This window comes from Haliaeetus albicilla, chromosome 28 (assembly GCF_947461875.1).
Source record: "Haliaeetus albicilla chromosome 28, bHalAlb1.1, whole genome shotgun sequence".
NCBI lineage: Eukaryota > Metazoa > Chordata > Aves > Accipitriformes > Accipitridae > Haliaeetus > Haliaeetus albicilla.
Window position 1 is genome coordinate 2,698,261 of NC_091510.1, and position 12,895 is coordinate 2,711,155.

General features: G+C 36.6%; 1 protein-coding gene across 3 annotated transcripts in view; it reads right to left on the reverse strand.

The window, feature by feature from the left end:
• Window positions 1-505: 505 nt before the first annotated feature.
• The window catches only part of APAF1 (apoptotic peptidase activating factor 1), a 40,641-nt gene continuing 28,251 nt past the window's right edge, over window positions 506-12,895 (reverse strand). For 2 of the 3 annotated variants that reach the window (XM_069773756.1, XM_069773755.1), the window contains exons 22-28: window positions 11,631-11,756; window positions 11,141-11,266; window positions 9,342-9,461; window positions 8,966-9,091; window positions 8,095-8,220; window positions 7,506-7,652; window positions 2,623-4,302 (exon numbers count right to left, since the gene is read on the reverse strand). In XM_069773756.1, coding sequence (XP_069629857.1) covers window positions 4,159-4,302; window positions 7,506-7,652; window positions 8,095-8,220; window positions 8,966-9,091; window positions 9,342-9,461; window positions 11,141-11,266; window positions 11,631-11,756 — 915 coding nt within the window. In that variant the 3' untranslated portion in view covers window positions 2,623-4,158. Of the gene's footprint in view, window positions 859-2,622; window positions 4,303-7,505; window positions 7,653-8,094; window positions 8,221-8,965; window positions 9,092-9,341; window positions 9,462-11,140; window positions 11,267-11,630; window positions 11,757-12,895 lie in introns of those variants that run through there. The other variant, XM_069773757.1, reaches the window with a different exon arrangement.

Here is a 12,895-nt window from a genome sequence, read left to right on the forward strand (position 1 = left end):
CTGTTAAACCCAGTTGCAAGGTTTCTCATAAAAAGTCCCCTTAGAAGAAAGGTGTGCAGTAAGTTAATATGGAAAAAAACCCCTCCAAACCCAAGAAAACCCAACACGCCTCCTCCAAACCCACAGCTCTACACCCGCCCCCCCCCAAAACCAAACCCACTCCAACATGCAAAGACGTGGATAGCAGCACACTGCACAGCAGCTTTGGAAGTGCTGAAAAATAGAGGTCAACCTACTGCAGAGTTCATGCCACAGACAAGCCTAGTCTCAGCTTAACATCTTCTTGCATATCAGCAGAGCTAGTGATTGTGTCCCACCGTTCCTAGCTTGAAAGAGCAAAGTGAATTGAGCACAAAAATCACACAGAAAATGTTCTAGCTATCTGGCACACTGCCTGTTCTCTATTTGGCCTCTGCTCTTGAAATCACAACAAAAATAAGGTGGCCAGAGCTCTTGGGCATCATCATCACCATCTATGAGCCCAAATAAATTTGTGTCTTCATAGCAGACAGAAGGAAGAGGAAAGCAAAATGCGGACAAACACACCAGAGTGTGCTATCAGAGGGAAACACCAGAAATCATCTCAGCTCCAAGGCTGACTTCTGTGCCCCCCCAGCACTGCCATGGCATCTGTACTTGCTACAAAGGAGAAAGGGCAACCAAACAGTTTGGTAGGGGGGTCATGTTCTACTGGCAAGTGCAAGAACATACCTGATTTCTCTGTGACCTACTGGTATTCTGGATTTACTGGCTTCTTGAAGATGGGGCAGAGGGGCCTCCCTGCAATGTTCTGTCCCAGGAGGGCAGAAGAAACCACCCAAGTCAGACTGCTTTCTCAGCCTGGCTTTCCCCTGAAACCTGCAAAAAGCATCAGCTTCTGTAAAATACCTCAGGAGCGCAGAGACAAGGACACAGATAACCAGATACAACCTGGGGAAATGGGTCCCTTACAGAGACTTCACTAAATAAAAAATTGGGGAGGAAAAAAAAAAGCAAGCAATTTACACAGCATTCTGTAATAGGGAGTTTAACTGCATCATTTTCTAGGGAAGGTAGAATAATTTTGGGGTGGAGAGTGTTCCTCTGCTGGCAACAGGTTACCAGTTCCAGCTCTACCCACACACTCCAGCACTACAAGAGATCTATAAACCTTTACATGGAAAAGCCTCAGGCAATAATGGCACAGTTCCATTTCAAACAGCTATGTAAGATGAGAGGGGGAAAGGGACACTGTAGTTAAAGGAATGGTACAGTTCAAGGCAATATAAAGCAACCTCTTGAGCAGCTGTATTGCATGTAAGTACAATTCCTTGTTAATAAAGGAAAGAGAAAAAAGATTTATGAAGGGGCTGTAGGTCTAATTGCCAAAGTGAAGACACTCAAAACTTATACAGAAACTGACAGGCATCGTTCATAGGAAGTGTACCTAAAAATTGTTTACACAAAAGCATATTATAATTTCAGTTAAAGTACTAGATAAAAATTGGCAATGCTCATTAGTTAAATCTGAATGCAGACTGATTCAATTTGATCTGAATTACAAGAGATCATGGAAGCACTAATGTTCAATCTACATAAAAATTGCTTCTGGCCAAACTTTCTCTTGTTTCCTTTAAAATACATCTAACATCAAAGAGAACAGCTAAATCTAATGAAACAGCAGGACTTTATTTTTTATTACAGTAAACTGCCTTAACCTTCTTAAATATTCTAAACTGAAGAAGTTGCTGACTCGGTTGGCCCCTATTTTAACAATTTCTCATTTAAAACTTGTCATCCTCTTCCTGCAAATCGTATATATTCTTCAGCTCTTCAGACTTTCTCATTGCTATTTCTCTTCTTCCACCTCAGCTACAAAGACTTACAGCCCACTCCATACATTTGCACATGAACGCAACCATCCTGACTCTGTTAACACTACCTTCTATGAAGCACAGCTTCCTCAGTTCCAGCAACAAGTATAATGCTGCCGTGTTGTAATTCTTGCAGAAGAATTCAAGAATGCACTATTTATCTCACACTTCAAGCTTCTGTGCTACTTGCTTCCTACTCGCTTCAAAATTGAAATCGTCTATGAACTCCACTCATACACCATTCACTTTCTTTGTTAAACCATGATTGGTTTTTCCTATCATCAGAGTTTCATTAGCATTGTCACAAAAGACAACTTGCTGTCCTAGCTCCTCACGCGAAACATTTATCCTGTTACCTTTTTACCTCATTGGGTCTCTGAGTTCAGCCCGACACAGTCCTGTACAATAAGGACAGCACAGCCTACGTAATCAAGGGACGCTGGCTAAGTGGAGCTTCCTGCTCCTTGAATCTTCAGCTATTCGGGGAGGGAACTGATGAGGTCTGTCCAAACTAGACAGTAGAAGCAAATCTGTCCCGAACGTTGCAGGATGTGTTCCAAGACTTCAGTTTCCCTTTGTCCACTTTTTCCTCTGTCCTTGTATTTAATACTGTTGCTTACCTGCCAAAGTATTTTTTGATGTAGGTTGTAAAGCATCATTATGTTTAGATTGAAAATAAAACCACAATAAAAGAGGCATCGCTCCCCCTCCCTCCTACCCTATTAAAAACAAACAAACAAAAAACCCAAACAACACTTAGGAATTCAAATTAATTTACAACTTGGCCAATATTGTCTGGATTATCTTTATTGAATCCTGTAAATACTTAGAATACAAAACATCATGTTTTTTCTATTGAACTTCTTCTCTTTAAATTTCTGCCAGCAGTACTTTAATTATACTGACCCGTATTCAGTAGCACCTTAGAAATGGTGGAATTTTAAGTTAAAAAAGAGGAAAAACTGGTGATTGTCAAAGCCAGGAAAATACTAAGAATGTATATTAAATCTTCTGAAATGCACACACAAAAAATAATAAAAGTGAGAATTTCATTGTTCAGTACCAGTTGAGACACTTTCTAATGTACTTTTTACAATCAAGTACTTAGATAGTGTTCTACTGCCAACTACAAAGATATGAAAATCATATTAATGCTTGTGCAGTTGCTCATAGCAGTTGAGAGACAATTTACTAAACAAGGTTACTAGGCACCTAAGAAAAATTGTTATCTAATTATTCGCAAAAGATATGTCAAGTATAATTAGTACAAAACGTCAACATTTCTACCCTATATTGAATCTATAAATAGACTGTAAAAAAAAAACCCAAAAAACAAAACACCAACCCAAACAAAACCCCAGAAAATCACATAAGGAAATCACATATTACCAGGCAAGAGATCCCTGTGCATAGAATCCCATGTAAACAAAGCTGACAACAGTAAAATGTCTCCATAGTATGAACTGAATGCTAATTCTGAAAGGCAAAATAACTAAAATTCACACCTCCTATATTTTTCAATATATACCTTTTAAACCATTTCCATTCTCAGTTTAGCTGGTTAGCTGTATTCACCCTTTGACTGGAAATGCGGCACAATCTCTTCCATTCAAATTGTAATATCCTTTCAGATTTTGCCTTGAGAACACAAGACTCAGGGTGTTCCCCTTAATAGGAATAGCTCATATGTGTTACAATGCACTTTATCTCCACAAGGTTAGAAGCATGAAGGTTCTTACCACAAGTGGGAAGCACTGCTGCTGTAAACTGAACAGCTACTTGATTTGTTTTGAACGTCAAGCACCAAGATAGCTAGTTTCATTTTTCAAATGAAGGATGTCCCTGGTTCTTTCCATTCTGTACTAAATGAAAATCCTTACATCACAGTAAAAAAAAAAATTTTTTTGCATCTTACACAGTTGTGTTCATGGCTAGAGAGCATTTAGCCATCAGACTTAGCACAAAATACAATTTCAAAGTATTAGATTCCTAGTATTTTTTCACTATTAATATTAACGTCAACTCATTTGAATAATCTTAATATAAATTTCCTTACAAAATTGGAAGCAACATACTTAAGATGCAAATCAAGACTTAAGAATTATAATAATAATTCTTATTAAAAACCAGATTAAATGCAAGTTCATTTGAAAAAACATGCATAAATGTACATTAATATACCTGAAAACATCATGAATACAACAATGAAATATAATTCACAGCTTAGTGAGTGTCAGAATCATTTAGCAGAATTTTGTCTCCAGCTTAAAAAAATGAATTATCTTTGCAGTTTTCAGCACATTAATCACAACTTCTGTAATACATAAAGAATACCAAGATTATCAACAGTCACATACACTTTGAAATTAGGGGACACATGTATTGACTTGAGGTTTGTTCCGTTCGTGTAGAAGGTTTGTAAGGATTCTCCAGTAGTTGCATTCCACCACTATAAAAAAAAAAAAAAAAAACAACCAAACAAAACAAAACAAAAAACAAACCAACACACTTTTGGTTAGTTGAAGAAAGCTTAGAATAAATTCTATAAACAGGCTTCGCATGGCAAGCCCAATTGACTGCTTTCCCCAAAGAGGTAGAATGAAAAATAAAAATACAAGCAACCTTAAGTAGTAAATGTTTACTAGAGTGTAAGTTACTAGGGTTATAAGACTTTCAGATAAAAAGAAACTTCAAAAAGACTGAAGCTGTTTAATTTCAGGAAAGCACACGAAATAATAAATTCAGGTACTGCCCTTTACCCCATCACAAAATGCAATCAATAGATGTAAACTGTAACATGTCCAAAATATAAAAGATTATGTATTTTTATATAACCAAATACATGAGACATTGCCAGACAATATAATTGAAACTATAGCTGGATTAAAAAAAAACAAACAAAAAACAAAACAACAACTTAGCTGGACTTACAAGAGGATCAATCATGTACACAATTCAAACCATTTGCAGTTTTGTTAGCAGGACAGAGTTTTTTTCAGAGAGATTAAATTTTTTTTTTTCTAGAATATAAACGAAGCACTAATAACAACGCTACAGAGAAACCTTCAACCATCAGTCTACTCCATGAATGTAGACTGAAATTTCACATTTCTCAGGAAAACTGTAGACCAATGCAAAATTGAACCAAACGCAATCCAGCACAAAGCTGTTACTTGATTGTTCCAATAAGAAGTCTACCTTCCATTCTTGCAACATTTGAGTGCAGTAGCAAAATACCAAAACAGATTACCTTCAGCTTTGATCATCTATAAAAGCAGGTGGTGGTACTACTACTTTTTAGCTTACTCATCCCATGAAATATGTAACATTATGGTTGTGTGCACAATACAGATTTGCAACTACACAGCTATAATGTTCTGATTAAAAACATCTTTCCTAAAGTGTCTGTTATTTGATGGAGACCCAGAAAAAAAAAAAAACCAAACAAACCGAAAACCAGATCTTAATTAGCTCTTGAACCTTTGTTGGTGGGTAAGTGATCAGGTGCTGGGCCAGTGGGTACCACTCACACAGCAAGTTCAACAGTACATAGCTGGATGCACCTCATCTATGAATAAGATGACTCATTTGTTTAAAGGTATCTTCTGTGTAATTCTACAATCCAACCCAGTCCAGTTCTTAGAGGTCCAAACTTCTCAAATGTTTTAGATTTTCACTGACTAGTATCTCCCTACAAAAAAGATGCGTGTATGTCTATGTGTTTTCATGCATATCATACACATCCATCTGTAGATCTTGAAAGAAAAGTAGAAAAACAGTACTTTGAAAAGACATAGTGATTGAATCTGGTCCCAATGACTGGAAAAAGGCAAATGCATACCCATTTCCACGAAGGGCAAAGAAGATGCTGGGAACTGCAGGGCAGTAATCTTCACTCCAGTGTCTGGGATTATTATGGAACAAGATTTCTGGAAGCCATTTCAAGTCACGTGCAGGACAAGAAGCGATCATGAACAACTAGCACAGATTTCCCAAAGGTAAATCATGCTGAACCACCCAACTGACTTCTGTTGACAATAATGGTGGCTCTGCAAATAGCATGGCAAGAGCAGTGGATGTGATTAACCTTGACTTTAGCCAAGCTTTCAACGTCGTCTCCCATGGTCTCCCTAATAGTCAAACTGGAGAGATAAAGACTGATGGGTGGAACACAACATAGGTGACAAGCTGGGCAGACTGCTAGTTTGAAGAGTAGTAGTCAGCAGTTCAGTCACCGTGTGTTGAGCCCCAGCCTAGTACAAGAAGGACACTAACAAACTGGAGTAAATCCAGCACATGGTCGCTGAGATGGCTGGACTCCTAGAACTGATGTTGTAGAACAGAGACAGAGCACTGAATTTGTTTAGCCTGAGGAGAAGGCGGCTAACTGCTGTCTTCAACTACCAAAAAGAGGGTTACAGATGACGGAGTCAGACTCTCCTCTCAGGGCCCAGAGGCACCCTTGCTGGAGTGGGGGACAAAACTTGATGGGGCAAGGCCCTAAGCAACTTTATCTAACTCTACAAACTACTTCTAGCAAGGGGCTGGACTAGATGAGTTCCAGAAGTCCCTAACATCCTAGAGTCATAGAATGCTTTAAGAAGCATCACACCACCATACTGTGTAACCACAAGACAAAATGGGAAGGAAGCTAGAAACAGGACGCATGTCTTGTTCTTTAATATGAAGTGAACGCCAGAAGATGTTTTCAATGCTAAATTAGAAAATTCAATGGTCTCTGTTAAATGGTTACTAACTGACTTCAAAGAATTGGTCTGGTAGCATGTCCAACAGCTAAACACTGACCAACAATCAACTAACCTCCAGCACTCTGTGAGATGAGAACTCCACAACCTGTCATTTCATATACACACACAGTTTCTACTAACAGGTGTTAGCTATCGCATGAGGAAAAAAAACCCCAAACAAAAACCTCATGAGAAATCTGCAATTATGAAGAACCAATTCACAGACTGAAAAACAGATCACCACAATTACAAAGAATCAATTCACAGACTGAAAGACAGATCACCTCTTCCCCTTCCCAAAAAACGTATGCTCAGTAGATGTCTGAACCAATGAAAGACTGATGAAAAGACTGATTTTCTCAGTTTCGACATGCCCTCTTCCAAAGATTACTTATAGAATGTCTTTCAAGGCAGAAAATTATCACTTGCAATTCCTTCTGAGTTTCTATTTATAAAAAAATTTAAAACTCAGTATCTTTAAAAAAAAAAACAACCAAACCAAAAAGCCTGACATAGAGCATTTTTCTGCTCATTATAAAGAACACAATTGCTGCTGAAATCGAGTGGTTATTAAGGCAGACAAAAATTACCGGGATCTTTAATATTAAAGATGTTAATGAAAGATGTTGATAATAAAAATCTGAAGCTAATAAAAATGGAATATATGGAGTCTGAAAACAAACTCTAAGTCTGCAGTCTGAATTCTTAAGAGACCTTTTCAGGGGGCTTTCAGATTTGAGAAGAAAAGTGAAAAGTGCTAGACAGTCATGAAAATGAAGCAGCTTTGTGTTAAGTAAAATGTTTCAGGTTTGTTTCTTCGAATTAGTCTGCACTTTCCTTTAGAATTATGAGGGCATTGTATTTAATTAGGTATGTTAGGATATTTTAGTATTTCATGGCTTACCTTAAGAAAGCCTCCAGATGACACAAGCATTTTACTGTCAGGAGAAAATGAGAGGTCTGTTACCCAACCACCATGTGCTGGTTCTCCTTCGTCAACAGTAACTGGGGAGCAGAAATGAAGTAATGCGCCTGTTAAAATGTCCCAGATCTAAAAGAGAGGGAAGATTATGTATATAAATAAACTGAATGGGGAAAAAAAATCTCAAGTAAGGAAAGCCGAAACATATTTTTCTATATTAGAGGAAAAAAACCTTGTAAATAAGCATTCTACTTGAACTGTCAGTATAATCCAAAAAATGAATTCTCCTCTTAGAACTGTATCATATATGGAAGATTTAGTCACACATACAATTCACTGTAGAATTATTAGTAAATCATGTGAATTGGTTCCTCAGCATTCATGGAACATAAATCCATCAATATGGTTACAAACTACTGTCTCATGTGGCAAACTTTGCTTTTTTCAACTCTCCGATGTTCAACACAATACTAACAAATTAGTCATGCAGAACACAAGCTATGAGAACTCTTCTGTCTGTGAACTGACTACCGATTGAATAATAAAATAAACAGTAAAGTTAAAGCAGTACCCTTATTTCTCCTTTGTCATCTCCAGTGGCCAATAATTTGTTGTTAGGAGAGAAAGCACAGCACCGCACACAGGCTTCATGACTTTTCAGCTCATGAAGAACAGATGAACTTTCAAAGCTCCATATCTAAACAGAAAACATTAAAGATGAGTGAAAAAGATAAGTTCAAAACCAATTATTACTTCTTTCTAAAAAGGCATTAGTATTCAAACATACATAAGACTTTTTGTATATATGCATATACATGTGTGCATTTATGTATGTATTATACTGTAGTCTGTTTTTATTACCTGAATCACCTAAGAATGCATTTGCTACAAATTACTGAAACAACTGCGAGTATATTTTTTTTCTTGGAATATACTCTAACGAAACTGATTTACAAGAAAGTTTAAATCTGTTCATAGAAAAAGGATTCATCAACCAGTTTAAAGCTGTATTTTAAAACTCTAATGGGACAGCCCCAGAATATTAAACAGTTCACTTGCTTCTAAACAGGAACACCAGAACCTATGGACAGCACTTTCACTGGAAGTTTCAGAAATTTTTCTTAAGTTTCCAAATTAAGAATGTTAGGCTATTAACAAATCAATACAGAAAACTAAACAAAGTGTTCTGCACAAACTTGTGCATTAAACGTGCATTTTATTTGTACAGAAGTCACCAGGACAGCCTCAAGTTATGTCCAAGATCAGTTGTGAATGACTGTATAACAGCTTTAGAAACATATTCACGGATACAGGAAATTTAATACTAGAAATACAACAGGATAACTTAAATAATCGCAAGTTACCTCAGAATAAAAAAAATATAGCCTACATTTCAGGACAAATAAGGCATCATTTTTATCTTTGTACAGAAAGCAACCAACCTTTGCAGTTTTGTCAGCAGAAGTAGATGAAAATTTACTACCATCAGGTGAAACAGCACAGGAAAGAACAGCACCTCCATGGCAAGCAAAATCTTTTTCTGTGTTTCCAGTAGTGATATTCCAAACCTACCAAATACACAGGAAAAACAGTTTACTTCTGTAACACTACAAAAAGGTTAAAACACCTGCATCTTACACAACAATATATTAAGAGATAAAACTCAGCTACCTAGTTATAATATGGCCAACATTTTGTTATACTTACTGGTACAGTTAAAATACAAGAAGAGTATAAATGTTAGTAGAAATAGAAAATGCAAAATCGTGTTTTAAAAGTCAGCTTACACTTTAGGATCAACGACAGCCTTTTATTTACCTTAACAGTTCCATCAAATGACCAAGAAAGAAGTTTTGAATTTTCCAGAAGTCCAAAATCCTTGATTGCTTCCTTGTGCCCTCTCAGAAATACACATTCACTCAACTGCCAGTTCCATACCTGATCGTAAAGATGGAATACTTTTTAAAAAAAAAACATTTTAATGGCAAACATAAGTTACAAATGAACTAACTGTTTAATTTTTAAGTCACAGGAATCGTAAAAAGTTCTTATAGAGATGGCAACTACTTAAAAGCTTAGATATATTGAAGATATCCATAGTAGAGATGCTGAAGATTGAGGATGCCACAGTATTTAATAGTCAACCTACGAGAGAGCTCCCTATAATACACACATAATCTGATTTTCAAAGTGAATTTGATGCTTAAAATTCACTGGTAATTTAAAAAGAAAAAGCAAAACAATAATTTTCTAGGCACCCCAGAAGTTTTGTGTTTTAAACCTTTGATTATTGCAACAAATAAACTTCCGTCATCTGGCAGACCTCATATTTTCCATACTTAAATTGGCTTTCCTTTTTATTTTTAAAGCATATTTTTAATGAAATGACATTTTGCTTTGCATTTCTATATCAAAATGACACTTCTATTTTTAATTCAACTCTTCACTGAAAACTGAAGAAGTGTAATTTTATTTTACAGAAGCTATTAAGCATCAATTTAATTTAAATGACAATGATTTAATAGTTTTCAAATTAACAGGTTTTCTGCATCAAAGAAAGGACAGAAAGCAGAGTTGTTCAGATGACAGTTCTGCAGGTTTAACTGAGGTGCTGTCCACTAGAGCGAGCCGAGGACCCAGAAGAAAAGCTACCCACGTTAGACCTGAAAGAAGGATCAAAAAGCCGATAAACTGGTGAGCTGTCTGTACTGCTTAACTGACCAGTGACGGCACTCAAGCTAGCTTCAGATCGAAACAAACACCAAAGCGGGATGCTGCATAGGTTACATGTATATCAGCAAGTAGGTAGAACACTGGTGTCAGAACAGATTTGGTGAGCAAAACAGCGCTGAGGACCAGCACTCATTCGTGTTTTGGAGGTTTTACTTCAAACCAGCTCAAGTTTGGTTGTGTGGGCTGAATGCTCATTAGTAGCTGGAGCATGTGCTCTACTTTAGGAATCCTGTCAGCACGCCTGCAACTGCTCTGCAGTGCAAACTAAAGCACAGTAAGCATAAATGACCAGGACATTCACTTCAAAAGTGCATCCCTGAGCTGAGCTAAAATGCTCATATAGACACACCAGCATGCTTCTTCAGAGCAAATCTACCTTGCTGAGAGGCAGAGCTTATTAATTTGAGACCACATTAGTGCAGCCATTCTATTTCTAGCTAGTATCTGTATTCAGCACTGTACTGGACTAGGTGGACACACTAGCCCTCTCAGAGACAGGTCTCTACCTCCTTCCTTCAGACACTATAAGCAAGCCCACTGACAGACCTACCACATATAGCCAGTTCTGGGTCGCGTCCCGAACCCTTCACTTATGTCTTCAGAACTGTTGAGTTATCTGGTTTGAAAATTAATATTCCTTTCACCCATCTTAAAGGAGTTGTTGCCTTTCTACCATGAACAGCATTAAAAATGGAAGTTGTGTAATATTGGTTATCATATAAGGTAAAAATAGAGGCTACAGTTTCTACAGTCCCTTGCCCCATGATAGAGCAATACAAAATACAGTAGTCATTTACTGAGTTTACATTATCTATAGTTTAAGAGATCTTTTTAAATAAATTATAAATAAATTACAAGATAATCTTTTTAAATATCTTCCAAACCTGTATAACTGAATCATGAGCACTTGAAATGAGAGTCTGACCATCAGAGGTAAATCGACAATGCTGCACGGATGTCCTGTAGGCCTCCTGGGACTTCAGAACTTTCCCATCCAACAACTGTAATACCTTTACAATGAAGAATACAATAATTATATTTATTTTACATACTTGAGGAAAAGGAAGAAAAGAACATGCAAATTCTTTTTTAAAGAACATGAGATTGTAAATACATCATTCTCAGTCAATGGATTGGAACAACCAAAAATTCATATTAGCTTAGTCCTTGGTAAAATGAAATTCAGAGCTATGTTATTAGCACTACCTTTAAATTATTCTCATTTAGGCATCACTCGCAAATGTAAACACTTTAAAGTACTATGTTGAAGAATATTATTGTACAAAGTCATTCAAATTGCACTTCTTTAAAAGGAAAAAGCACCGAGAAGGGTGTTTTCCTGCTACTTTTAAAATCAAATTCAGGATTTAATACCTTTATTGTTCCACTCTCCTGTCCAAAAGCTGCAAATTTAAGATCTTCACTTAAGCAACAGCAGGAAATGGGGGATTCTGGAGCTGCTGTCTGCATAATAACACTGTCTGTACTTCCATTTATAAGCTGCAAGATAAGAAGTTAATTAAGTTATTACAATGTTTTAAAATTTAAACTTAAATAGATTACAATACAGAGCTAAGAATGCTAAACGAACAGTGTACCAGTTTCAGACTTTGAATTATAAGGATCAGTTACTTCATAAACCAATTGCTTTTAAGGTCAGTGTAACTATCTTCATAGAATGCTCTCTGAACAGAACAAGCTTGCAGCAGGAAACTCATCTCAGTATTAGAAGGCTTTCTAAAGTTTGTCTGACTACATCTAACTCAAGATGTGACTCCCAAATTTCAAAAGCCATATAGCGAGCTCCATGCTCAAGTTTACCTTGCCAGCCAGATTTTACAGCTTAGGCCAAATGGAGCATAAAATAGTTCAAGTGCATCCTCTAAGCATGACTTTAAACTTACTAGCACACACAATACACCAAATCTCAACTCAGTATCGCCCTCAAATCAATTCCCCAAGGGAAGGGAAAAAAAAAAAAAATAGAATACAATGATTTACAAAGTTTAACATAGAAAGCTACCAGTGTGAAGTGTTTAAAAATGAACATACTGCACATCAAAAGGTGACTAGGACCCCAATTCTGAGAGATTACAGACTACAAAAGGTAAAACATCACGGTTGCAAGAAAAACTACTTTTAGAGATGTGATAGCAGAGATATACTGTTAAATTACAGTACAGATGTTTAACTGCAATTTGTCTTCTGAGTCAATTTCTCTTCTTGTGTAAGGGTGAAAAATCTATTCTCTTTCTACAATGGAGATTTCTGTCATGACTGCACCTCCACAGGATGTCAAAAAATTGTATTTAGGGCAGAAAATCTAAGCACCATTTTTCTCTAGGAAATGGTTAAAGTGAAGTTACAAGAGAAATATACTAATCATAAATAAATAGATCAGGTCTACTAATTCAAATGAGAGCCAAACTACACCATTACATAGTAGTTGCTGCAGATTTTACAATTCAGGAAGATTAAAAAGTAGCAATTATCCTGAACTGCTCCCCACATAAATAGGTATAACTCCATTCGTTGTGGTTTCTCCCATTTCTTCACTGCAACAGGTGCAGCTTCTCTTTTCTCGCACATTATTTGCTCACATAAATTTTAGTTTCAACATTGACTGCTTTCTGTTGGCT